Source organism: Hippoglossus hippoglossus, chromosome 20, assembly GCF_009819705.1.
Source record: "Hippoglossus hippoglossus isolate fHipHip1 chromosome 20, fHipHip1.pri, whole genome shotgun sequence".
Lineage (NCBI taxonomy): Eukaryota > Metazoa > Chordata > Actinopteri > Pleuronectiformes > Pleuronectidae > Hippoglossus > Hippoglossus hippoglossus.
The window spans coordinates 498654-521706 of NC_047170.1; the positions used below are offsets into that span (position 1 = coordinate 498654).

Consider the following 23053-nt stretch of genomic DNA (forward strand, 5'->3'; position numbering starts at 1 on the left):
AACAGCAATGAAAAGTTAAGCTCCATAACATAAGCTAGCGTATGTAACAACGCCTCTAACCTTGAGGTGAATCATGGTCTACATAAGCAGAAGACCACGCTAGGCTCCAAAATAGAACATTTTTCACTGAGCAATATTCGATTAAATGAATTTAGTTGATCTCATTAATAAGTTAGATTTGTCTTTTTAATAACCAGGACCATTTTCAGGATTTTTTTTATCCTCATGCACTGAGCGTAACTATACATCTTAACATAGATCCAACACGTTCAGAAGAAAGTACTGTCAGACAGTCAAAAATCCAGTTTCACACTGAAAGTGTGTTGGGAATATTTAACAAACCAGGCTATGTTTACTCAAGTTATGTTTTCAATGCTGTGCATTTTAGATATGATCTCAATAATGTTCTCAGTGGTAGAAGAGAATGATGTCATCCGAAGTCCCATGGGAAGATAACAAAATATGTTATGTATTTCTGAGCAGACATTCTTTGGTCGTGCATGACACTTTGTGTTGCACTGTGGCTCTGATCATTTATAATATAATATAGTTTAATATAGTCCAATATATAGCCTATCATCTCATATAATATGATAAATATGTAGGCTAAACAGCTGCCAATGTAAATGACATTATTCATTTCCTTTTTTTCTAAGTGTAAATTGTCTAGATTTAAGTTATCTTTGTAATTTTAGTTATATTATTGAAATTGTTCAGATTATTTATGTATTTTATTTTGGTCTGAGAATTGCATTTGTTTTCAGAGGAATGCTGTTGTCTCCGACAGCTCCTGAACGCAGCATGTGTTGAGACGCGGAGGCTGAGCAGCATCAGGAGCAGGGGGATGGACAGAGAACAACAGCAGCCTCTGGGTGACTGACAGGTGGGTCACACAGTGTGTGTAGCCTCGGTGTGGACGGTCAATGTGTGTTCATCATCTCGCTGTGTTGTGCGGCTCCACAGTGGAACAGCAGCGGCCGTGCTGCAGCGCTACAGGTGCACACGCGGCCGTGTCCTTCACAAGAACACAAGGTCTCTGCAGACAGAAGGTCAGTATGACGAGACGACACGTCTCCTGGTGGACGGATGACCTCTGATCACCGTCTAGCGAGCTGCTGCAGCACATGATGGTAGCCACTGTAGGGCGACCAGGACACACACACACACACACACACACACACACACACACACACACACACACACACACACACACACACACACACACACACACACACACACACACACACACACACACACACACACACACACACACACACACGTTCTTTTTTTATATTTGCATTCCATCACAAATAGAAGGCATTTATAATTTTATAGATGATTCTTAAAATAATGCTGATCAGATTAAGTCAGGCTGAGCAGGACACACATTGGCTGGTAACATTAGCCCTTTTCTAAAGTGTAAAGTTCTCTTGAGGTTATCTAAATGCACTGCTTTATGATTTGTGCCACAGCCTAACATCAATGTTCAGAAATGGATGAATAACTGTAGCCAAGGTTAAAGTTACAAATTTGAATGAGAACCAAAATGTGACAAAATGTGTAGCTCTCATAACAACCATCATTACACCCACAGGGAAGCTAGTGGCCTAAACTAATGCATAGTCTGCCATCCTGTGATTGTGTGTAGGATGTCAAGGAAATATTCCTGAGAAAAACCAAAAAATGTTGCTAAAATTCCCTTTGTGCTTACCTCCTTTAGCCATACTGAAATCCTCCTTAGCCGAAAACCATAGAGGAAGTGACAGGGAGGAAGGATGGACTCTATCTCTATGATGGGTGGAAGCAGGAGCCACATGTTCCTCACAGCCTCCTCCTCTCAACACGTCCATCACGCCCAGGCCTGTTTCCTGCCCAACGGCATTAAGAATGGAGTTGGAGATACTGGCACCACTTGTGTGTCTACCCAGCCTACAGTGGCCATCCTGGGCTCAGGTGACTTCTCCAAGAGCCTGACCATCCGCCTGCTGCGTCGTGGTTTCCATGTGGTGGTGGGCAGTCGCCATCCCAAACTGGCCGCCCAGTCATTTCCCCATGTGGTGGACGTGACGCACCATGAAGACGCTGTGGGGAAGGCCAGTGTCGTGTTCCTGGCAATCCGCCGTGAGCATTATGCTGTTCTGTGGGACCTCAAACATCTACTGGAAGGTACCAACACACACTCAGAACACAAGCATCTATTTAAAGACACCTCTTCTTCACAGTGGAGTGATGACTCTTTCAAGTGCATTATCACATAACATTTTACTACAGTAAAAGTAGACCTGATGTTTATTTGTGATGGAAAAGCTAACTGAAGCTCATTCAACAAAAAGACATGCTAAATGGATGTTATAATATTATATACCACTGAAGCATAGCATATGCTATGATGAGTTGGAGCTGTATTAATTATTATCTATTAACAATGATGAATTCAGAAACTGGAGGGCAGCTACTAAAACTTTAGTCTCCGTAAACCTCCAATGCAGATGCTTTATGAAAGGATCACCTCATAATCAGTGGAAATTAAGTATTTGTAATTGAGGTGAGTATTGTAGGCTACTAAAACTGGCTTGAAAACATTTCAAAGTATATTGTGTTGTCATTAAGGAAATTATGTGGTATTTTTATTTGGTTTTCCATACACCACATTTTTATTGGGTCATGGTGGAGATAGAATATGTGAACTCACAATTAAACAATATAAAATCATTACTTCTCCTACAAAAGTGAAAACTACAGTGTGACTGCCCTCGGGGACACGTCCGAGCACGTGGGACTAAAAACAGTGGACAGACACAGACTCTTCTCACTTTTGTTTTAACTTCACACTCTATTGCTTTTTCTACTATTATATACTTAGTTAGCTCTTGTCATCTTTCCTATTTAAAGGTCTCACCGTCTCACCAATTTTATCTATAGATTTACTTTGTCCTACCTGCAAGTAACTTGCCTGCGCAATATTTTATTTTTTGTCAACAGCCAGCTGGTCAGAAGAATACTGCATCAAATGCTCTTTTTGTCTAAATCTTTTTAAATAACTTCATTACGACTTTGTTTAAATAGTTTAGGAGATTTTGTGTCGTACGACCAACCCCAGTTTCTCCTGGAGTTTGAATGACAAAGTCGAGTATAGAACTTAATTAATCAGCGCCAGTTCCAATAGCAACCCGTCAGCTTGCCTGCTCCATCAGTCTCATTCAGAGACCCATGTGCTCTAGGAGAGAGAGAGAGAGCCTGCAGCAGACAAGGCCTCAACCTGAACAACTGAGACCACTGGCAGGCCTCGCTGCTGAACAACTGATGTTGTCTCAACCACCTGGACCCGATGTGAGGTCACCAGCCACCGAACCACAGTCTGGCCGAGAAGGTCCTGAGCACAGTGGCACTCATTCAAGTAGGCTTGGTCCAATCATTTGATTCTGTTATTAATGAATGGGTTGATGTCGTTACCAGAATTTGAATCTCTAAATCTACCTTCATAAGTTCATTCACTTATACATTAGTTGCCGATCACAGCACAACCCAACTTATCTGCCATGATCCCTCAAATTACAACCTTTTTATTGCATTGCTTTAAATCATGTTGCATTTATTCCATTTTGCATATTCTTGAGTTATCCTTGCAACTTTTCCCTCCCTAGTAGTCAATAAATCTCATATTTTTGTACCTGGTGGTTGCCTTTGTGTTCTTTTGAAGTCGAGAATGGAGATCCATTGAATTGAGAATTCATGACTTCTGGTTTGAGACTGATACATTTATTAAATTACATAAATTTGCTGCAAAAGGAGCCTCTGTGCCTCTTTTTCAAATTGATGAGTGCAAATTCATAATAATACTGCAACTTGTATTATTTCATTTATTTTTTGCACTGCATCTTTTACTGTGATCTACTCCTTACGGCACAGAAATGGAAGGAGGGGATGTCCAGTGTATCCCTTTTTGCTGTTTATATGTGTATTTATTTAAATTAGGATACTATTTTTTTTTCTTTTACCTTCTATATGGAAACAAGGACTGTGTTGATGCCTCCTGTCTTCAACAAAACAAACAGAATAAAAGTCATGAATGAACAGTTCTGGGAAAAAGGGTCCTCATATGTCTTCTAACAATAAAAAATTGTTGTGGTGATTATAGTCCTGATAGTGGCTTTACTGAAGCAACTTGTGCAAGATGAGATACAGGTGACATATTTAATGTCATTAATGACAGAATCATGTGTTTTGCATTAATGTCCTGCAGGAAAGTACCTGGTGGATGTGAGTAATAACAGGAGGGTGAACCAGTATCCAGAGTCGAACGCTGAATATCTGGCTTCACTGCTGCCGGACTCTATAGTGGTCAAAGGCTTCAACGTCATCTCAGCATGGGCCATGCAGCAGAGCTGCCCCAAAGATGCCAGCACACAGGTACAAACGTCCAACACATTCTGTTCTTTGAAATCAACAACAAACTTATCACAAAGGTTCACATACAAGCTTCTTGCGTAGATTTCAGTGGCAATATACAGCTCACCATCAGCATCTATCAAAGGAATTCAGTAACACTGAGTTGGATCAGTCACTCAAGTCACATTAGTCTGGGCCTTCATTCACACAACACCAGGTGATCTCTCAGCACTAAGGCTCTGTACCTGGTATTAATGTCTGTCTCCAGTGAACAGAAGTAGGCAGCTCTAAGTTCAGGTGTGAACAAACCCAAGACACACAGAGAACACATTTGAGATCCAATCACATTCAGAGGTGGTAGACACATGTAGCACATTCTTTTAGTATTTCTTCACCTCTCAGTGTCTCAAATACTATAGTTTATTATACCTTCTGCCACAAGATTATCACTGACTGACTTTCTATTTTTTTGCAAATTAATGAATCTTATTTCATTGTAAAGCTATGCACAGTGCATCTCATACATATATTCATGCACACACTTACTCACATTGACAATGGACATGTGTATAGTCTGGATAAAAAGAGAATAATTTGGTCTTTGTGAACTGTTGGGTTTCTCCATAAAAAATGTAAGGTCTTGACCTTCAATGTAAAGTGCCTTGAGATAAATTATATTATGATTTGGCACTATACAAAAAAAATCTCTAGTCGTCCACTTACTTCTAGGACAGTGATGGGCGCAAGACAGGATCAAGGGCACAGGACAAGAGAGTAAATTAGCTGTCTGTGAAAACCAGTGGGAAATGGTCAAAGGTCACGGACCAGAGGTGTTGAGAGAAAGATCAAATTATTACTTTGGTCACATGATAATACCTGAGACAGCAACATGATCATTTAGAAACATCCATCACCAAAAGACAGACTTTTCATTTAAGCTCCAGAAGAAAACAAGTAGACAAACTGAAGAAAGAAATTGGATTATTTTGTCAAACTTCTATTCCAAAGGTAATGTGGATCATCATACTCAGGTCAAATGCATTTTGTTTCAGTAAAAGGTGAAAATAAAAAGGCTCACTGCAAGATCTGTGTTTTCTCGCATGATGACAAATCTGACACTTTCAATCTCATCTAATTTTGGCACAGATTACAGAATGCAGGACACTCATAACAATAGAGCTCCTGGCTGTAAAATTAATCCTGAAATAATCCCCCAACAAGTCAGCTGTCTTTATCTATGGTTTGTATTATAAAAGTCTGGAACAACAACTTAAGTCCTGCCATGAAGACGCTTCTTAAAGCTCAGGTTAACAGTACATTGGGTGGTGAAGAATTTTATGGTGAACCATTGGTTTCAGAAGAAAAGATAATTTATTTCATTTTAATCCATTTCAAAAGGAAGATTTCTGTTATTGCTACTTCATATGCACATAACTGGGAGGTTTTTAGAGGAAAAATTCTGTGTATTTTTTTATCAATCAATTGTTATTTAGTTTCTCAGAACCTCCTGACCTCCCTATCTTGTCTGTGCTCTTAGACCACATTGGTTCCCACTAACGACAATCTGATTTAATTCTTAAAACAACTGACAGATATATAGTTTACATTGGTACAGTAAAAAGGTCCAGGTCCTGTTTCCTAAAATAGCTAGTTGCTGTGGTTTGTAAAAATGTTTGCTCAAACGACACAAAAATGTGCATCTGTTCTTCACTACTCTCAGCAGTGGGTTACTACATATTTTTGCTCTGATGAGTATTTCTGGCAGCTGTAGAGGGAATGTTTTGCTGCTATTGATAGTACAGTGCAAGTGTGAAATGGGGAGAGAAAATGGGGAAGAACATGTAGCAAAGGGCCAGGTGGGAACTGAACCTATACCATATACCCTAAGTCAACATACTTTTCATGGTAATTATGGAGCATGTCACCCAGTGCAACACTGTGGCTCTTTCAGGAGTTCAGTGGCAAAGAGAAATAAGTAATTAACAATACTGTACGTCCCCTCGGTTCCATACTTTCTGCTTCTCTAACCAGTCCTCTTCTCTGTAATCCTGGCTCTGTGTAGGTATTCATCTGCAGTGACTCAGTGGAGGCTCGACGGCAAATTATGGAGTTAGCCCGCCAGCTCAACTTCCAGCCTGTGGATATGGGCGCCTTGTCTTCTTCAAGGGACATTGAGAACATGCCCATACAATTATTTCCTGGTTGGAGGGGCCCAGTCCTAGCTGCTGTGGCCCTCTCTATCTTCTTTTTTGCCTACTCTTTTGTACGAGATATCATCCACCCATATGTGAAATACAAGCAGAGTGACTTTTACAAGATCCCCATTGAGATAGTCAATCGGACACTGCCCACTGTTGCTATCACTCTTTTGGCCCTTGTGTACCTGGCCGGCCAGCTGGCTGCTGCCCACCAGCTCTACTATGGTACTAAGTACAGACATTTCCCACATTGGCTGGAGGGGTGGCTGCAGAGCCGAAAACAGATGGGCCTCCTCAGCTTCTTTCTGGCTGCTGTCCACGTTCTCTACAGCCTCTGTCTGCCCATGAGGAGATCGGAGAGGTACCTGCTGCTCAACACTGCCTACCAGCAGGTCAGTATAGGACAGAGGTTACTGACAATATGTCCACATTCATTCTCGTAAATTTGAACTCCCACCACACAAAGCTGGCATGAAATATATCATCATTTTGAGAAATATAATTATTTTCCTTCTTTCCAACTAATACATCTAAAGATGTATTTATCTCCTGTTGGGGGTGAAGAGGATGTTGCACCTTATTAAGCCCTATGAGACAAACTGATTTCTGAATATGGGCTACAAAACTAAATCTGTATCCGGCAACATGCACTATAGCCAGAGCTGTACTTTCAACATTAGGCTTACATGAACTGAAAAATGTGGTGCAAAATAATTAATCATTGTAAGAAATTATAAAACCGTTCCCTTGTCAAGCATGGATTTGGCTTTTTTCCATGATATTCAATATTGATATTTCATATTTTTCCTCGATCTTCCTTAATACATTTGGAGACATCCTTGTATGATATTACATTTCATTTAGCCTATGCTTTATCCAAAGTGACTTACAATAAGTGCATTCAACCATGGAGGTACAAACCCAGAACAACAAGAATCAAGAAAGTACAATTTTCTTCAAGAAAGCCAAACTACAAAGTGCCATATAAGTGCATCTAAAGCGCTACTTTTTTTAAATTCAAGGTATAGTCGGAAGAGATGTGTTTTTAGTTTGCGGTGGAAGATGTGTAGACTTTCTGCAAACAGTCGTGATTTTGTTGAGTGGTTAGCTGGCAGTGAGGGAGCAAGTAGCCGATTGGCAGATGCAGAGCGGAGTGGACGGGCTGGGGTGTAAGGTTTGACCATGTCCTGGAGGCAGCCACTGGTAACCAGTGAAGGGAGCGGAGTAGTGTGAGGTTTAGGTAGGTTGAAGACCAGTCAAGCTGCTGCATTCTGGATGAGCTGCAGAGGTCGGATGGCACTAGCAGGTAGACCTGCCAGGAGGGAGTTACAATAGTCTAGGCGTGAGAAGACCAGAGCCTGGACCAGAACCTGCGCCACCTTCTGAGTGAGAAGGGGGTGTATTCTCCTGATGTCGTGCAGCATGTATCTACAGGAACGGGTTGTTGCAGTAATGTTGGCAGTGAGGGAGAGTTGACTCTCGAGTGTCACACCCAGGTTCCTAGCAGTCTGGGTGGGGGTTAACACGGAGTTGTCAAAGGTAATAGTCAGGTCGTGGGTGGGAGAGCCTTTCCCTGGAAGGAAAAGTAGTTCATACTTGTCAAGGTTAATTTTCAGGTGGTGTGTAGACATCCACTGACAAATTTCAGACAGGCAGAGATTCGTGCTGCTACCTGTGTTTCAGATTGGGGAAAAGAGAAGATTAGTTGGGTGTCATCTGCGTAGCTGTGGTAGAAAAAGCCATGTGACTGAATGACAGAGCCGAGAGAATTGGTGTACAGAGAGAAGAGGAGGGGACCCAGGACAGAACCTTGAGGGACCCCAGTAGTGAGAGGACAAGGTTCAGACACAGATCCTCTCCAAGTTACCCAGTAAGTGCGGATGTTGAGGTAGGATGAGAGCAGGGAGAGAGCAGAGCCTGAGACACCCAGATCATGTAGGGTGGAAATACACTCACGGCCTCTTTATTAGGCACACCTGTTCAATTGCTTGTTAACACAAATAGCTAATCAGCCAATCACAAGACAGTAACTCAATGCATTTAGGCATCTAGACGTGGTGAAGACGACTTGCTGAAGTTCAAACCGAGTATCAGAATGGGGAAGAAAGGGGATTTAAGTGACTTTGACAATAGAAGATTGGAAAAACATTGCCTGGTCTGATGAGTCTCAATTTCAGCTGCGACATTCAGATGGTAGGGTCAGAATTTGGCGTAAACAACATGAAAGCATGGATCCATCCTGCTTTGTATCAACAGTTCAGGCTGGTGGTGGTGGTGTAATGGTGTGGGGGATATTTTCTTGGCACACTTTGGGCCCCTTAGTAGCAATTGAGCATTGTTTAAACGCCACGCCTTGTTGAATCTATGCTATGAAGAATAAAGGCAGTTCTGAAGGCAAAAGGGGGTCCAACCCGGTACTAGCAAGGTGTACCTAATAAAGTGGCCGGTGTGTGTAAGGATCTGGTGGTTCACTGTGTCAAATGCAGCCGATGGGTCTAGAAGGATAAGGACAGAGGAGAGAGAGAGGCTGCTCTAGCAGTGTGAAGTTGCTCAGAGACAGCAAGGAGGGCAGTCTCAGTTGAGTGGCCTGCTTTGAAACCAGACTGGTGAGGATCAAGAAGGTTGTTCTGGTGAAGATAGGACGAGAGTTGATTAAAGATAGCTCGCTCGAGAGTTTTGGAAAGAAAGGGAAGAAGAGAGACAGGTCTGTAGTTGATGACTACAGACGGGTTGAGGGTGGGTTTCTTCAGGAGAGGGTTAACTCTGGCTTGAAATAGTAAAGAAAATTGAAACATTCTTAATTGACCATCACTTTAACCCAAATCCATGCTTGAGTGCCTGAAATACTCTGCACACTCCGACATATGGCACGTCTTGTCCACATTGTAATAGATTTGGTGGTAAATATTGGTCATGTCCACACCCATATCTATGCAGCCGTGTGCTAAATTAATTGAAAATTTTATGGGAATGCATATTACTGACACCAAATATACAATGTATTGATATAAGAGCTTTGAGATGGGTTCAGTTTTATTAATGAGTGTTGAGGTAGAACATTTGAGATATTTCAAAGTTTCACTTACATGTTCCAGATTTCCTGCATTTATGTTCTAATCATATTACCACAAAACAAATCTGGTGCCGCTAGTATTCTTTTAACCCTTTAGACGTGGTTACAGGAGGTAAATAGAGTCAAAGCACCTCGTCTTTGTCCCAGTCTTTTCTTGCAGGTTGATGTGGCCATGCATTAAAACAAGTGATATGTGATAATGCCTTTGATGAATTCTATCTTGAGCATCTTCTGTGTTGTCAGGTCCATGCTAACGTGGAGAATGCGTGGAATGAGGAGGAGGTGTGGAGGGTGGAGATGTATGTTTCCTTTGGGATCATGAGTCTTGGGCTCCTGTCACTTTTGGCCATCACCTCCATTCCATCCGTCCACAGCATGCTCAACTGGAGGGAGTTCAGCTTTATACAGGTATGAACATAAAATCCAGGGGTTTTCGAAGTCTGACAGTGACTTTCCTCAGAGGGTGGAAAAGCTGTTAAGTGCGTGAAATGTTACCAGAGCTGCAGAATCCATGATTCTGTTGCTTCGATCAAAATAATCACTAATGATTCGGCAGAAACAGTCTTTTTTTCTATGATAGATGTTTGTCTTCAACGAACATTAGAGATAATGATATTGTGTGACAGATTTTACGACTGAATCAGAAAATATGTGTATGATATTATAGATATAAGCCAATATTTACATATATAACTGCTGAGCATGTCAGAGAGTTGTCGAATCTGTAGTCAAACTACAATAACCTCCACTTGTTGTTTGAGCACCAGCATGCATCTGATGTAAACAGTAAAGGTTATGTGAACAACAGGAATAGTGTTTTTGTTACACAAGGTGAAGTTTGTCACATGGGAATATTGCAGTGTACCAGGAGTTGTGTGTCTGAAATGGAGGGATGGCTTTGCTGTACGTTCATAGCAGTTGTTACATGTGCGCACCATCACACGTCTCTCTGTCTTTGCTCCAGTCCACTCTGGGCTACATTGCCCTGCTCATTGCCACCTTCCATGGCCTGCTGTTTGGCTGGAAGCGGGCCTTTGAGGAGGAGGCCTACCGTTTCTACCTGCCCCCCAGCTTCGTGGTGGCCCTGGCCCTGCCGGTTTGTGTGATACTGGGAAAGGTGGTGATTCTGCTTCCCTGTGTTGCCTGCAAGCTCCATCGGATCCGCCGGGGAATGGATAGCTGTCAGTACCGGTGCCAGCGCCTGGAGCCAGTGGGTTCAGCTGCCCATGTTTCACCTGAGAGAGTCACCATCATGTGATCAATGCAGCACATAGCTATCTGCTGCTTTACTTAGGTTTCCACACATACTGCCACATGCCATACAAACAAACACTATTTACTCATGTGATGAAAAGGCAAATTGTTCTCACTTTGTTATTGTGAACAGTGTTTCCTGACATGTGAATTATGTACTTGTGTGATTGTGTTCCAGATGTTTGCCCAAACTGTAAAACTGAATATTATTTCCTTGACATTGTCCTATCAATATGCTCCAAGTACCTGCCAATATTTCACCGACATTTTCATTCTGTCCTTTGCCAGACAGTACACTCAGATACACATTAGTCATTAATGAAAAGGGTAGGACCACAAATTTTCCACATAAAGGTAACTTTACTAGTTCTACTCAGCTTATGAAAGCAATAGTGTGAACAAGTCTGAGAAAGTAACCCCAATGATGTCATAGGGTGGAGACATGTGTTTACCAGGCAGGGATGTTTAATGAAAAGACACTTCTGAGTCTCTCTTCTGATCGGGTAACTGTTTTCTGAGTGATGTATGGGCCTGTCACAGGTACAACATCATAATCTACAACTGCAGTTTAATACAACAAATGGAAACAATGGTCAGTGCTAAGAAAACCAGATAAGACATGGATATCTCCCTTTTTACAATGTTGGAACTTTTAAGACTTTAAGACTTAAGACTTTTAAGACTTTAAGACTTAAGACTTTCAACTTTTAAGCAATACACATGAATAGCTGGGTTCTTCTGTCTGTGTTCTCCAGATGCCTATGTCATGTTTCCTCCCACAGTTCTAATGCAGGTCAAGTCAACAAGAAACTCAGAGAAAATACATCAGTGTTCAGTATGTTAGTCCTGTAACAACCTGGTGACCCGACAACATGTATTTCTACTTGGACGTTCACACATTTCTTTTAAGTAATGTTTTTCATTCTTACAGCCTAAAAAAAAAACAATTCTGGATCGGAATATGTGTAAGTAACTTAGAAGAAATCATTAGGGTTTTTTTTGTTTATTATCTCATTCTGCTTAACATTGTTCTCATTTTTACAAAGATGTTACATAAAACTGTCAAATGTTTTAAGGTATTTGTTGATTGTGCATTATCACTATGTTGTTAAGGTTTTTCTGCCCTTCATGACTGTGGTACTGTACCAGTGAATGTTGTGTCTATCTGTCATGTTCTAATCAGTGAGATCCATGGCTTTGATTGACAATTCATGTTTGTACACACTGCAGCAGCAGTCTTAATGGTGAAGATATTTTTGTTGCCTGCCATGTAGCTTATCTGCCAGTACAATGGCATTAGCTCATACAGTTAGTCATGCTGCCTTGTCCAAAACAGTGTCAGGGCAACATCATCATACAGGTAAGATCTGATCATTTTCACTGTGTAAGATGTGTGTGACTTTTCCACCAGCGCTGTTGGGTGTAATGCTGATGATAATCTCTTCTGTTCAATGTGCCCATCAATTTGAATAAAGTATGTCACCAAAATACTGACAGCATTCATCCAAACGTGATGTTCACTCTGGTGGATCATCCATCTAAAGCACATTTTACGTCTGGATGTATATTCTCTCACTTGAAATTAGTCAAAAAGCATTGGCTGCCTTGCTGTAATACAGTACCAAATGTTTTAGAGCCTGCTCTTGCCAATTAATTAATCAGCCATACATTTTTAATCACATGCAGCTTTAATGTTGCTTTTTGGCTAATACGCACATTACGGCTGACTGTCAAGTTTCAAGTTTATTCGTGAAATTCCAGCGATATCTAAAAAAATACAGTGGAATAAAATTGTGTTTCTCAGGATCCATGTGCACATACAAACTGTTTAAGAACAATACAAAAAAAGCAGCAGTTTTAAAAGACAAGTGCAACAATCATGAAGTGCAATAAAGTGCCTGAGCTAAAATGATATAAAATAACAAGACAAAAGTTGGCATTATAAAGGGGTGGGAGGAGTGTCTCACAATACAGAAGGCTTTCCTCCTGCATGTCTCCTTATAGATGTCGAGAACGTCTACAGTCCTGCTCACCATTATTGGCACCCAAGAAGTTTAAGTACATAAAGTGGAATATCTCCTGAAAAAAGTGAAACAACTTTTTTCTATAGAGAATTCCTGTTTGATACCAAAGAGCAAATGATAAACAACAATTTAAAACAATAAACAATGGGGGGGGGGGAAAAATTGATGAGAGAAGTCTTCGAAGGTTGGTGCGAATGGTGGAAAAAACACCACGTCAAACATCCAAAGACCTGAAGGCCAACCTGGTACAGTCTGGGGTCATGGTTTCAACAAGTACCATACGCCGCACACTAAACCAAACAGGGCTTTATGGGCGAAGGCCAAGGAAGACACCATTGCTGAGGAAAAGACATAAAAAGGAACTACTGATCTTTGCCAAAGAGTACCTGGACAAACTGCAGTCCTTCTGGGAAAATGTTCTGTGGACAGATGAAACAAAAATAGAGCTTTTTGGCAATGCACACCAACAGTTTGTTTACAGACGGCGCAATGAAGCCTACAAGGAAAAGAACACCCTACCAACAGTTAAGCATGGTGGAGGATCCATAATGCTGTGGGGCTGCTTTGCTGCATCTGGTACTGGAGGCCTTGACCGTATCACAGGAATCATGAAATCAGAGAATTATCAAGAGATTTTAGAGCGAAATGTCCTACCCAGTGTAAGGAAACTTGGTTTGAGTCGAAGATCATGGGTCCTCCAGCAAGACAAAGACCCAAAGCACACATCCAAAAGCACGCAGGAATGGTTGAAAAGGAAAAAATGGACTGTTTTAAAATGGCCAGCAATGAGTCCTGATCTCAATCCGATTGAAAATCTTTGGGGTGAGCTGAAATCTGCTATTGGGGAAAAGAACCCTGCAAACGTTCAAGAGCTTGAACAAATTGCAAAGGAAGAGTGGGAGAAAATACCAGCTGAGAAGTGCAAGAAGCTTATAGATGGCTACAAGAAACGTTTGGAGGCTGTCATCCCTGCCAAAGGGTGTGCAACCAAATATTAAAGAGGGGTGCCGTTATTGCTGCACATGTTTTTTCTGTTTCTTCTTTGAAATTACAATATGCAAGTTGAAAAAACAATTTTCTTTGTTAAATTACTTTGGACCTCCAATTAAAAGATCCTGATGATATAAATTTGGTACATTTCCATTTATTTCTGAAGATATTGTACAGGTTATGCAAAAAATGAAGGGGTGCCAATAATGGTGAGCAGGACTGTATGTCCTCAATGAAGGGGAGTGAGACCCTGATGACCTTCTCAGCCATCCTTGTGACATGTTGTAAGGTCTGTCTGTCTGACACACTGCAGCTACCAAACCATGAAGGGATGCATCAGGTGTGTGGCTGAGTCCAGGACACATCCTCAGTGATGTGGATTCCAAAGAAGCATTGTTTTTTGCTGCTGCCCCTCTCCATAGAGGAGCCGCTGATTTGTAGTGGGGAATGCTCAGTCTTTGACCTGAAGACCAGCTGTTGCACCACTGCCCTGTAAGATGTTTCATCGACATTACTGATGAGTCCTACTAGTCACCCGCAAATTTGATGAACTGGTTTGAGTTGGATTTGGTAACGCAGTCAAATGTAAGCAGAGTGATTGGCCACAGACTGAGCACGCAGCCTTGAGGGGCCTCTGTGCTCAGTGGGATGGTTTGTGATGTCTTGGTGCCACAACAGACTGTGTTAATTTGCAGAGGGAGCTTCTTAATCAGCTGCTGTGGGATGATAGTCAATGAACAGTATTCTGGCACTGGTTGGCAGCACAGTATGCAAATTGGAACAGAATTTGCGAGGAGGAGAATAGCAGATCTTTGGGCTAAAAACATGGTGTAAATGATGCCGTTTCGGGCCGACGGACACTTGGAGGACACCACAGGAGCAGTATGGAGGCAGGTTCTTTTCCTTCGGTTGTTTTTTTACGTTTGAAGAAGTGGTCACCCTTAACTCCAATTGTATTGGATTTGGCTGCAATGCTGTTTATCCCTGAAACTCAAGAAGTGTTTTGTGGACTCAAAACACTTCACCCACCCCTCCATCGGCATAGTGGTGAGTAGATAGAGTGAATTTTTATTTTAATTATAACTTTAAACACATCTATCCATTCATCATCTCTCTCCTATACGTTTATGTGGGAGCTGGATCCACCCTCGCTGACATTAGGCAAGAGGCAGGGTAAACTGGACAGGTGATGACCAGACAACATGATGTGTTAAAAGAGCTACGAAGCAAAACACATGTATAGTATAAAACAATTTTAATGAAAACCCATCACACTTAAATCTCAGTACAATCATGGTGGCAAATAAAACTCAATTCACATCTGATTCCATAACTTAAGAAATGAACAAAGAAATAAAACAAAGTCTGAACTTTCACAGCTACTAAACACCAACTCCTTTTATACAGTTAGTGGTATGTAGTGATGGCAAACGGTAATCTCTAACCTCTCAATATAAAATGTAGTTTGAACATTAAATGAACCAATGGGCCGAATCGCATTTGTTTTCTTCATAGTACAGGAGAGATCTGCCTTCTCTCAACACACTAACCCCATAGGAACAAAGTGCAGCAGTTGTTTAATCTAAATACTTAAGATGAGAATGAGGATTTTTACACTAATCAGACTCAACTGTGTCATTGCGCTACTTAAACTGAGCTCATACTACTCAGCAAACGCACAATACATTTTACAGTTGCAACAGTATTTACTGAGGCACACGTGCCATGTTGGCAGATATCAATAATGCTACACCTTTTCAATGGGATTCGGCGTGAAGGTGGGTCCACTGCTTGGTCCTGAAAAGCGACTAAAACGTCCCTAAACCCCCCCACACACTCCATCAAACCCTCAGCGGCCGGTTCATGTCCACCAGTGGTAAAAACCGAGTCATATGTGGGAGCGCACCTGCTCCAGGTACGGCAGCAGCTCTTGAGCACTGGGCCTGCACCTGGCCTCTCCGCTCCAGCACCGGCTCAACAGAGTCCTGCACAGCCGCCCCTGCTCCGAGCGGAACACCGGCAGGTCCTGGACCGACGGCCGCAGGTTGTACGCCACCACCGCATAGACCACGTGCTGCCGGTCGCCGGTGTAGGGCTGCTCTCTGGTGATCAGCTGCCACAGGGTGATGCCGAAGGAGAAGATGTCCGCTTTAGGAGACACCTCCTCGCCCTTCAGCAGCTCGGGGGCCCTGTGCGTGTACGTGCCGCCCATGTGGCTCAGGAGGGGGGCGATGCTGCTCGTCTCACAGCGACGGTCCACTTTGAGAGAGCAGCCGAAATCCACTATTTTGCAGACGTCTTCACTGGACACCAGCACGTTGGCTGGTTTTATGTCCAGATGCACAATGCTGTGCGAGTGAAGGAACCGCAGGCCGTGCGCGATGTCTGTGGAGTACCTGAGCCAGCGGTCCTCCCCCAGCTCTGCACAGCCGTAGATGATCTGTTGCAGATTTCTGCTCCCAACAAACTCCATGAGGATCGTTCCGATGCTGCTCTCGTCTTCGAAATCCGCCGGCACGCAGGTGGTGGCCGCGATGACGCGCACGACGTTTCTGTGGCGCAGGTGTGCCGCGTTCAGCTCGGCCCAGAAGCTCTGTCGGGAGGCCAACTTGTTCTTTGCGCATTTCTTGACTTTCTTCAGCGCCACGGTCTCCCCGAGGTACTCCACCTTGTAGACGGAGCCGAATCCCCCGGAGCCCACAGGCTGCATGCACCGCAGCTCCTTCCAGTGGATCACAGAGGACCAGAGCCGGCTGGCCACCCTGCCGTGCAGCCGCTGGACGGGGACCTGCAAGGTGGAGCCGTGCGAGTGTTTGGCCAGCGGGCTGCTGCAGGTCCCGATGTCCAGAGAGGGGTAGAAGTCTTTGGGGAGCAGGCGAGTCACGGGGATCGGAGAAGGCATCGTTGCAATCTGAAGTCTGCCGCTGACTGAACAGCAGCTCTTCACTGCTTTTCTGCACACGCACAAACACAGCCGCGCAGCCACACTGCCACTTAGTGTTGTGGAGTATGTAATGCTTTCTATTTGGGTTCAACGGGTTCATCCCAATGGTTCAACTCAGTTTACGCAGTCTGCAGCAGGGGAGGACGGGTAATATGAGCCACTTTTTGCATTCTGTTTGAGGTGAAGCACAATAATATTTATGTGTGTCCAAAAGTAACTACCGTGTGCATGCCACTGCTACATCAGCAGCTTACTGGACAACTTTGTGCAGTGTACAGTTTGAGAGGTGGACAGAGATTTGACATTGTTCAGCATGAGGCTGGGGGAGGGAGCTCCACTGGGAAACATGTAACACAGCTCAGAGCCTGTATTTGTCCTGCTCAGTGTGTTTCACTGAGACTTTCCCAGAATGCATCTACAAATGATCACATTCTAACAACTACGTCAGTCCATAACAGTGTTGATAACACAGGACAGGGCACAATGTGCTGCATCATCTGTCTGTCTGTTCATGATAAACGGTGTCACTCTGAAATTCGGTTCCCCTGCGAATGATCCCTGAAACTTCAAAATAGGCTTTGAGATGATCTGCAGTGTCTTTGTTCTGCACAGGCCAAGCTGTGCTTAAGATTTGACAACAGCGAGGGCAAGAGGGAGAATTACTGAAGTGTACGGGGTAAGATATAGTGTGGCTCAGTTTGATTTCGACTCAGAGACAGCTAAACAGGTCTGTGTACACATCATCTGCCATGCTGTTAGAGAATTGATTCTTAATGGGTTTGTTTAGACTCACCATATGATCAAATTAACCAATGACTTCAACATAAATATAAACACTATGTGGAAAAGATTTGATTATTATGTTTTCCTGTAGGACAGTAAAGAAAACTTAGTATACAGTATGAGCAATGCATTACATTTCTTACAAGTTCTGTTATCGCATGATCTATACCCAGTCTACTTGAATTTAATACATGTCTGAATTGTTCAGTAAAACATTGACTTTTAGGATTGGTTCACCTCAACTTTTATAAAACCACTCTCTAAAACACACAAGCCAGGAACATGTATACAGAGTTCAACGTCGAAAAGTGAAGACGTGTGAAAATGTGTGTGTGAATGGGTGAATGGCAGAAAACTGTAGTGTAAAGAGCTTTGAGTGGTTATTAAGACCAGAAAGTGCTAAATAAATACAGACCGTTTACCATTTTATCAAGAAAAAATCTGCCAATGGGAAGTGATCAATTTGCTCTACTGTAAAATTCTTAATGTGAAGCAGGAGACTCGGTTCTGTCAGTTTGATAGCAGTCATTTGCAATCAGTAAAAATAAATGAACAAACTTAAATGAATGTCATTTCATAAGATTCTGAAATCAAGAAATTGTGTTAGTGGCTTTACTTTTAAAATAAGGAAAATAATCTTCTTCCCCTGCTCGGCTGATTTGCGAACCATTGTTATAGCTTGTTCCTGGTTAATGTTTGCTGGAATACCTTATGAAATCAAAGTTAGATATATTTTCTTAAAATCTGACCCTAAAAGATATTTTACTTTCTTAAAATTCCTTTTTTTAATGTGAACTACACGGTGAATAATGTCTGCTAAACTGTAATGAGGAAACAAGTAAGTAAGTAAGGTATAAATAAGTGATGAATGGATAAAAGACACACTGCACACCTTTAGTGATGTGACTGTAATGAAAATATCTATATGTTCTGCTCCATTGTTGTTGAAAAAAAAACTATTAAAAATGATTAAACTGACATTTCCTTTCATCACCCTACACACACACATATTTAGACCCAGTCTAACACACACACAGTAATCATTTCAGCTTTGACTTTTTGAGAATCCACTTAGCTATATATATTATATATTATTTATATTATTAGGCTACCTCACAGTAACAATAGTTAGTTCACATGGCCTGGTGTGAATGAAAATCCCCCAATGAACCACCGACTTTCACAGATACAAATCAGGAGACAAAATCACAATGGTAGACATGTTTAAAGAAATGATCAGACATAGTGACAGTTGGATCCTTCTCTTATGTTTATTAAACTTTCATTACATTGTGTAAAACACTGGAGTTTATGACTGCAGGCCTTCTCCCTCATAGCAGCAAGGTATGTAAATCCAATCAGGTTACTCTGCCAGACAATAAATAATCTGCCTCTTTGGATGATGTCAATGTTTCAAACACAATGGATAAAAGCTGCAGCATTAATTTTTATTTTACACAACCTATAAACATATACATATATATTTACTTATATATATGTTTATGTGAAATACTTTGCCTATTTATAAAAATACAACAGTAGTTTGTAAAATAGATTTGAAGAAAAATATTGAGAATTAGCAATGAGTCCATCATTGAAACAGGATGGCATTATTGAAATGCAATGGATAACAAAACCAACATGGCTGGAATGCAGTTTGTCTCTGAACTTCCTCTGCTCATTTTGAACGGCATCACATGGAGTCGTGTTTCTCAGCATCAGCACAGATGTCTGCATCTCTGCTGAGTGCACATCACTCAGAGTTATCTCCCACCATGACTCTGATTCCAAATATCAAAACACAAGGGTGGGTAGGGGGACGAGGGGGGAGACGTGTGGGGGAATTTACAGGCAAGTCTGTAAAAAGACTACAAAAATCACAGTACAATGAAATATATGTAGCTATATAGTACAAACAGGCACACACATGCCAACTGTTCAGCTAAACTGGATACTTTGTTTGTACAAATGATACATTTAATAACTAGAAAAGAGGTCTGTAGCACCTTAAGGAGCTTTAGAAGTATGTTAGCAGCTTGATCCAAGACCAAAATAAATTGCAGTATTGCAGTGTTTCTTACATACACATTCAATAAAGTTCACTGGTACCAATGAAGCTTATATAAAAGTTTGACATGATTTGCTAAATGTCTGTGCCTCTCACCGAAGAGCATCTCCTGTCTCTGGTTCCCACTCTGGAACACATAGTGTTTTTACTATGTCTTTGTCAAGGACAGTTTAGTTTAGCTTTAGAATCATGAACTTGATCTGATACCCGACTCCAATGAGTTTAGATTTTATTTACTTTCAATTTTGATCCACATTTTGTTGATTTTAATTCTCCCCCATCAAATCTCTGGATTCTATCATACAACCATAAATTAAGGCAAAACTGCACTTAGCTGATTGTACAGTTGGCCTTTATGCAACAACTTTCAGAGAAAAACCTCTAGAAATCAAGTCATATTTTTTCATAATGTCACACGATGATAGAAGAGGGCAAAATCACCCCTGGAGTTATTGAACATATATCTTGTTTGTCTTTTTAACAATTACTTTAACAAGATGATACAATTAACGGCTAAATAACTGTCCGTTTAAGCTTCATTATTGCCTGTGCTCTCACTTAACCTAGCGGTTTTAAAAGTCAAGAAGGCCCTCTGAAAAACTACACCAACAAAAATCTCCTAAGAGTATATAAAAGCCTCCTCAGTGAGACACACAGAACACTTGTGCAAGTAAAGCAAAATGACACTTTGATAGGAAAAACACTGTCAAAATTGTACCTGTAAAAATAAAACATTTATATTGTATTTACATGTTATTGTTCTCTGAAAGAGCTAAATATATATCTATAGTATAATAAAGGTTTTAGACAAAAAGGATTGTAGGAAATGAAGGCATTCAATTCAAAAAGTGCTATTATTACTATATATAGTACATGTATACGTATATGTATGCATATATACGTATACATATATATGTAAAAGAGAGGGAGAGAGAGGTTTGCTAGTTACACTCTTAAAATCTCAAACCTTGACAAGATAAAAATAGCAAAGTTCCATAAATGCTTTGCATTACACATTCAACTCTATATTTCACACAAGCCAGAAAAATATTGACTCTATTCATGTCTCATCAAGTCCCATCATTCACAAAGAAAACAGGGGAGCTTAACACTTCTAGTTCATCATCATTTTTAAATCCTGGAGCACAAAAGCAAGATGAGTATGTGAGGTAAATGATAACACTATTGGGTTAAATATATGTATCAAACATTTCATGTAACTCAGATGCACCATCTGTTAACTGCTGCAGTGGAAGGGGAAAATGTTTGCAATCGGTGATGTTCACATTTATAGTGTGCAGTCCAATGTGTCTTGAATAAAGAAGACAAGTGTACAATGATCTTTCTGTTCTACAGATAAAACGTAAAACGTAAAACGTACAATTGTTGTTTTGTGGAACAATGTACATCAGCTTCACCTTTGTCACTTTTCATCCTTCAGTAATGTTGTAGTAGGGCTGGGTATTTACTGAAATGTGTCAATATGATGATACAGGTCTACATTATATATTTAGTTCACTCTCTTAGCAGTATCTCATGGCCTTCATCGGCAAATTGACCTTGCTCAGTTCATATGTAGTTTGCTCACTTCTCATCATGTGACCAAAGTATGGAGCTTTGGTCAAATGACACATTTTCATTGTCAAACCTTAACTTAGTAAAATACAGTCTAGAATTAGCAGCTAATCAAAACTGAGCTTTCCCATTAGTTTTTTGATGCACAGTCAGTACTGTGAAAAATATTTGCCTCCTTCTGATTTCTTCTATTTCTGTAAATTCGTTACACTTAAATGTTTCAGATCATCAAACTAATTTTAATATTAGACAGAGATAAACCAAAGTAAGGATAACATATATATTTTTTAAATGACAATTTCATTTATTGAAGGAAAACACTGTCTGGCCTCTTGGGAAAAAAGTTATTTGACCCCTCAGTTTCTAAATCAACCAATCAGCCAAACCCAGGCATGGTTACGGAATTTCTTTTTCAATCTAAACATCTGGCTCTTAAAAACACATGATGCCATAAACTAAAGAAATTCAAGAACAGATTTGAAACAACGCCATTGAAATCTATCTACTCTGGAAAGGTTTCAGAGCCTTTGCTAAGGCTCTGGGACTCGAACCACGGTGAGAACCGGTATCTACAAATAAAGACAACTTGGGACAGTGGTGAACCTTCCCAGGAGTGGCCGCCCTTCCAAAATTCCTCCCAGAGCGCTTCAATAACTCATCTAGGAGGTCAAACGCAGTCGGATTATGCAGCAGGACAAGGATCCACAGGCCACAAGCAAGTCGACCTCAGAATGGCTCAAAAGAAATAAAATAAAGTCAAAGTCCTGACTTGAATCCAATTGAGATGCCGTGGCAAGAAATTAAATGCACACGTCATGCTCAAAAACCCACCAAACAATTCGAGTGGGCCAAAATTCCTCACCAGCGATGTCAAAGACTCATCGCAAGCTATTACAAATGTTTAGTGCCTAGGGTGGCACAACCAGTTATTAGGTTTTGGGGGCAATTCATTTTTCACATGGGTGATTTAGGGTTTGAATAACCTTCAATAAGTGAAATGACCATTTAAAAGTAGCATTTTTCGTATACTCATGTTGTCTATATCTTAAAATTATTCGGCTGATTTAAATACAACAAATTTGCAAAAACTAGAGAAATAGGGCAGGGGCAACTATCTTTTCACAATTTGATTGAAATCAGAAACTAGTTCAAAGAATAAGTCATGATGATTATGTGCTACACAAACATTTCAGTTGATGACCAGCCCCACTGGGCTGGCTACTGATTGCGAGCACAAAGTAAAGTGTATAACAACAGGGACTACACTCATGAGCCCATAGATAACACCTCGATAACACAGACACTTGAACCTACCCTAACACTTGTGACCTCAGCATTCTATGTGACCATTCTATGTCTACACGTGCGTTACTTCATGATTCAGAGTTTTCCTGATTTCCAGTAACAGGCTGTGACTCTCAGGTGTCTGTCATACTGTCAGACCTGAAATTTTGCCCAAGGTGATGAAAATAAATCACAAAGTGATGTCCAGAGTGCTGAGCCCACAAATGAGGGTGACACAAATCAAGCAACTTTATAGGAGCAAAAATAGCTGTAGCTATTAAATGCAGCTCTACAGCCATTAGAAAATCTACATCTAAACACAGTCAATAGAGGTAATGGCAGTTGCTAATGCCATGTCAAAGCAGTGCATCAGTGTTGACGGTAGTTTACTGTTTGATTCTGTTTGGATTTTGATAGCAAACATCTCCGGGGAACCTTTTTCACGTTATAAATCAGTATCTGTTTGTTTCG

At 41.2% G+C, this 23053-nt stretch overlaps 2 protein-coding genes across 5 annotated transcripts; one reads left to right on the forward strand and one right to left on the reverse strand.

Moving 5' to 3' along the window:
* The first annotated feature begins 780 nt into the window (after positions 1-780).
* steap2 (STEAP family member 2, metalloreductase) lies at positions 781-21495 on the forward strand. 4 transcript variants are annotated; one of them, XM_034571821.1, is made up of 7 exons: positions 782-1049; positions 1721-2166; positions 4244-4410; positions 6452-6979; positions 9904-10068; positions 10625-10933; positions 21449-21495. In XM_034571821.1, exons 2-6 carry the CDS (start codon positions 1776-1778, stop codon positions 10916-10918), a joined length of 1545 nt encoding a protein of 514 aa, XP_034427712.1. In that variant the 5' UTR covers positions 782-1049; positions 1721-1775; the 3' UTR covers positions 10919-10933; positions 21449-21495. The 4 variants fall into 4 exon arrangements, with proteins under 4 accessions (XP_034427713.1, XP_034427712.1, XP_034427711.1 ...); XM_034571820.1 differs by lacking the exon at positions 21449-21495 and having other exon boundaries at positions 782-883; positions 964-1049; positions 10625-10918; XM_034571822.1 differs by lacking the exon at positions 21449-21495 and having other exon boundaries at positions 781-1049; positions 10773-10926.
* mos (v-mos Moloney murine sarcoma viral oncogene homolog) lies at positions 15167-16909 on the reverse strand. Its single transcript, XM_034571832.1, has one exon. It carries the CDS (start codon positions 16828-16830, stop codon positions 15817-15819), a length of 1014 nt encoding a protein of 337 aa, XP_034427723.1. The 5' UTR covers positions 16831-16909; the 3' UTR covers positions 15167-15816.
* Positions 21496-23053: the final 1558 nt, after the last annotated feature.